The sequence below is a fragment of the Osmerus eperlanus genome, chromosome 8 (assembly GCF_963692335.1).
Source record: "Osmerus eperlanus chromosome 8, fOsmEpe2.1, whole genome shotgun sequence".
NCBI classification, from domain to species: domain Eukaryota; kingdom Metazoa; phylum Chordata; class Actinopteri; order Osmeriformes; family Osmeridae; genus Osmerus; species Osmerus eperlanus.
The window spans coordinates 15,952,926-15,957,918 of record NC_085025.1 but is presented as its reverse complement, the minus strand read 5'-3'; the positions used below and the strand labels follow the sequence as shown (position 1 = coordinate 15,957,918).

The 4,993-nt window shown below is 38.9% G+C and overlaps 1 protein-coding gene across 1 annotated transcript; it reads right to left on the bottom strand.

Annotated features, from left to right (window-relative positions):
• Positions 1–424: 424 nt before the first annotated feature.
• Positions 425–4,993, bottom strand: LOC134024979 (uncharacterized). The gene is made up of 6 exons (XM_062467749.1): positions 4,790–4,993; positions 4,576–4,690; positions 2,480–2,581; positions 2,063–2,227; positions 1,741–1,896; positions 425–1,535 (listed from the first exon to the last, which is right to left on the bottom strand). The coding sequence occupies exons 1-6, from the start codon at positions 4,868–4,870 to the stop codon at positions 1,318–1,320; spliced, it is 837 nt and encodes a 278-aa protein (XP_062323733.1). The 5' UTR covers positions 4,871–4,993; the 3' UTR covers positions 425–1,317.

Genomic DNA, 4,993 nt, shown 5'->3' with positions numbered 1-4,993 from the left:
ACGACAAACATGCGCCATATTTGTAGTCCGCTTATATTCGCATTCGTGCTACTTGCTACTGCTAGACTCCATGACATTGAACTATTAAATAAAATAAATTTTGTGTACCCACCTCCCAGTATTGTTAATGATTTAACATATGGACAAATGTAACTTATACACAAATATAAGATTCAAATGGGAATGCTACAAGTTTGTCCCTACGGTTTTACTTCCGGCTTTGTTGCCATCGCTTATGATAGGCCTCGTCTTACCAGGATGATCATGTCCGAATTTCCACCGTGGGAGACCGAAAATGTACTCTTGAATACTTGCAATGTGTGCAGAAACAACCATTGCGTTGCCAGCTATGTTGTACAAAAAAAGTTACCCTTATGGAGCTTTCTAGAAAAGATTGACTTTCTCATTGCTATGACAGGCTTAGTTACCGTAGCCTAGGCCTACTGAGATTGTCTTCATATCAGACAGCCACAAACGTCAAAACGACAGCTTTGACAACGACCATATATATATTTTTTTAAACATTTGTTAAAGTAATCCCAGTTCAAATTGAATTTAGATAACACATTTCATAACAACAGGCTACATAAGTACTATATCATAAGAAGCATAACACATTATAACAACATTTTACCATGACTGGTAGGCTTATATGCGTGCATTATGACAATATACATTACAAAACACACTAAGCATTTAAAGGTAAGTTACTGGAAAATATTTGATTAACAAGAGGCCTATTACTTTAGACACCATAGGACACACACAAACTGTACAGAACACAATACACATTTAAGCAAACTTGTAAAGCTACTTAAACTAAAAGCTGCCTCTCCATGTCTCTTTGTCCTGGCTTTTGGAACTGTTAAAAGTACAGTGCCACAGGACCGTCCTTAGGGATCTACTGGGTATGTATCTTGAGAGCAGTCCTAAAATATATTTAAGTGCATGACTATGGAGTGATTTATTAACTATTAAAATAATCTGAAAATATATGTCAGCCAGAGAGAGAAAAGGTTCCACCGTAGCAATAATTCTTAAGTGATAGAAAGATGTTTTAGTCATATTTGTGATACAGGTTTCAACATTAAGATGAGCTCATATTATGTACAAAATTACGCAAAGTTAAACATTGCATATGAAAATATTGCATATGTCAAAGGTAAAATTATGAAGTAGTATGTCAAAACTGTAGTATCAAAGCAGACAGTCTTAACATTGGAAACAGAAAAAAAAAAAATCAAATCAGATACACAACTAATCAAGAAGAGCATAGGTGTGACCTACAGGTGAAATTGGCAACATAACTAGACACACTTAGTCCTCGTCAGAAGTGCTGAAATCACTGTCAGCTGCATTATTTTCTTCTGGCATCTCCTCCTCCTCCGAGTCTATGTCCAGGAGCGGTTGGTGGCTCAGGATTCTGCTGTAGTAGTCCTTCACTTTCAGCATTTGTGCTTTCAGCTCTGTTTGCTTTTTAAGCACCAGACACCGTAGTCCCTTCTGTGCATCCTCAGACATGTCAGCAAAAGAAGCTGTAAAAATGATTACATTTCATAATATTATTAACATGCAATTCTAAAAGTTGATAATGAAACAACAAATGAAGTTCAATAAAGTTCAAACATACTCAAAAGGGAAAGGACAGTGTTAGTCGCAGACCAGTCTGGCAGCAAACCAAATATGGATGCAAGTGGTTGTAGCTAAAATAGTTACGTAAAAAAAAAGAGATGTACTTACAGTTGGAGGAGATAGTTCCCAGCTTCAAATGTTGTGCCTTCATCACTGTCCAATGCTGCTGCATTTCTTTGCAAAGGAGCATTTCCTCCTCCTTCAGGCGCCTCACAGCCATCACCTTCTCAAACACCTTCCTTTTGGTCTGAAGGTCTGCAGCAACTGCAAATTCAATTCATCGACATCAGAAGGGAAGATATTATAGTTGTAACAACTTGAAAAGCTATGGTCCTGATATGCCACTACTGCATAGAGATAATGAGTATTTGTTAAAACAGCATAGCCTACATTATAAGTAAAAAATAAATAATAGAAAACGAATTTTCACGTCTTATGTTCTGCCAAGGCCACGTGTCAGTCTGGAGGATGGCATCAAGTGACACAATCTGTAAAGGTGGTTCAGCCAGCTTGTTGTAGTCATCAACGGCAGTTGACAAGCGTTTCTTCTCATCCAAAATGACTTTTCGAATTTTGTGGCGTCTCTTGTTGCTATCTAAAAAACATCATAAAGAATGGCACACTTCAGTCACTGTCTGTCACTTCACTATGTACTGTATACATTTAGACTAGAATTCCTATTGTGACACTTTTTGCAGTGTTTAATTGGGTTGCAACAATAAGCATCACATTAAGTTAATCTGGATAATTAATGGATTTAATTCTGTTTGCTGAACTCTGTTACATACCAAATACGTTTTCTTAATGTTAAAGTGTGAAAGTGCATATTTCAAGGAAACTGACGTACCAGTTTGTCTGTAGAGATTTTGGCTTCGCACTTTGATGATCACAGCAAGCTCCTCTATTTGTGCCTGTAATGCCCCAAGGCTGCCATCACTCTGATGAGTTTCTAAATGAGAGTCACAGTATACATACAACTAAAATCACTCAATTCAGCAACCTGTTTGTTTTAAGCAGTTCTTATCTAGGGATGTGTACACTGACCCTTTCAAAAGGACAATAATATTCACAATCACATAAATATTAGGGTGTGTATTTCTGTATGTCCCCTTAAGTTGGTGGGGCCATGTAACTCCATGCCCCTTTCCAGGGACCTTGATGACATGCACACAGCTGTACTGTGTGTGCTATATAACATAATTCATATACAGTTAGGTCCATAAATATTTGGACATTGACACAATTTTCATCATTTTGGCTCTGTATACCACCACAATGGATTTGAAATGAAACAATCAAGATGTGCTTTAAGTGCAGACTTTCAGCTTTAATTTCAGGGTATTTATATCCAAATCAGGTGAACGGTGTAGGAATTACAATACATTTTATATGTGGCCCCCCCCTTTTTAAGGGACCAAAAGTAATTGGACAATTGGCTGCTCAGCTGTTCCATGGCCAGGTGTATGTTATTCCCTCATGGGAGTTCGTTATTTCATTGACAAGGAGCAGATAAAAGGTCTAGAGTTCATTTCAAGTATGGTATTTGTGTTTGGAATCTGTTGCTGTCAACTCTCATGTCATCTCATATGAAGTCCAAAGAGCTGTCACCATCAGTGAAGCAAGCCATCGTTAGGCTGAAAAATCAAAACAAACCTATCAGAGAGATAGCAAAAACATTAGGTGTGGCTCAATCAACTGTTTGGTACATTCTTAAAAAGAAAGAACGCACTGGTGAGCTCAGCAACACCAAAAGACCCGGAAGACCACGGAAAACAACTGTGGTGGATGACAGAAGAATTCTTTCCCTGGTGAAGAAAAACCCCTTCACAACAGTTGGCCAGATCAAGAACACTCTCCAGGAGGTAGGCGTATCTGTGTCAAAGTCAAAAATTAAGAGAAGACTTCACCAGAGTAAATACAGAGGGTTCACCACAAGATGTAAACCATTGGTGAGTCTCAAAAACAGGAAGACCAGATTAGAGTTTGCCAAAAAACATCTAAAAGAGCCTGTACAGTTCTGGAACAACATCCTATGGACAGATGAGACCAAGATCAACTTGTACCAGAATGATGGGAAGAGAAGAGTATGGAGAAGGGAAGGAACTGCTCATGATCCAAAGCATACCACCTCATCAGTGAAGCATGGTGGAGGTAGTGTTATGGCGTGGGCATGTATGGCTGCCAATGGAACTGGTTCCCTTGTATTTATCGATGATGTGACTGCTGACAAAAGCAGTAGGATGAATTCTGAAGTGTTTCTGGAAATATTATCTGCTCAGATTCAGCCAAATGCTTCAGAACTCATAGGACGGCGCTTCACAGTGCAGATGGACAATGACCCGAAGCATACTGCGAAAGCAACCAAAGAGTTTTTTAAGGCAAAGAAGTGGAATGTTCTGCAATGGCCAAGTCAATCACCTGACCTAAATCCAATTGAGCATGCATTTCACTTGCTAAAGACAAAACTGAAGGGAAAATGCCCCAAGAACAAGCAGGAACTGAAGACAGTTGCAGTAGAGGCCTGGCAGAGCATCACCAGGGACAAAACCCAGCATCTGGTGATGTCTATGGGTTCCAGACTTCAGGCTGTCATTGACTGCAAAGGATTTGCAACCAAGTATTAAAAGTGACAATTAGATTTATGATTATGTTAGTTTGTCCAATTATTTTTGGTCCCTTAAAAAGGGGGGGGGCCACGTATAAAATGTGTTGTAATTCCTACACCGTTCACCTGATTTGGATGTAAATACCCTGAAATTAAAGCTGAAAGTCTGCACTTAAAGCACATCTTGATTGTTTCATTTCAAATCCATTGTGGTGGTATACAGAGCCAAAATGATGAAAATTGTGTCAATGTCCAAATATTTATGGACCTAACTGTATAACATAATTCAACATCAACCTATAAAGTAAGCCATATAGCCTTTCATTAAGACAACTCACCTTCAGCCCATTGCTGCACATCACACACCCATGACTGCATTGTGCTGTCATCTACGCCCAGCTCATCTTTGGTAGCATCCAGGCTCTCCACTTGTTCCTTAAGCATCCTTACAGTCTAATAATTACATTAATAAAGTCAATCCCTTGCCTTTGTATGTCTTTACATTACTAGTGTTTTTCTCATTATGATATCAATATCAAGGTTCAAATTAACCTTAAGGTATCTCTGGCTCAAAGTGCGGCCCATGTTCTCCACTTTCCTTTTATTCCACCCCCAAGCCAGGAGGGTCAGCATGTCTGTTCGACCTAAATTCAAGGCCAGTGTGTAAAAATAGTTATTATTTAACAGGAGATTGGATGGAACACACACACATACCTGCTTTAGACATGTACTTGGTTGTGATGGCTGCTCTGGACA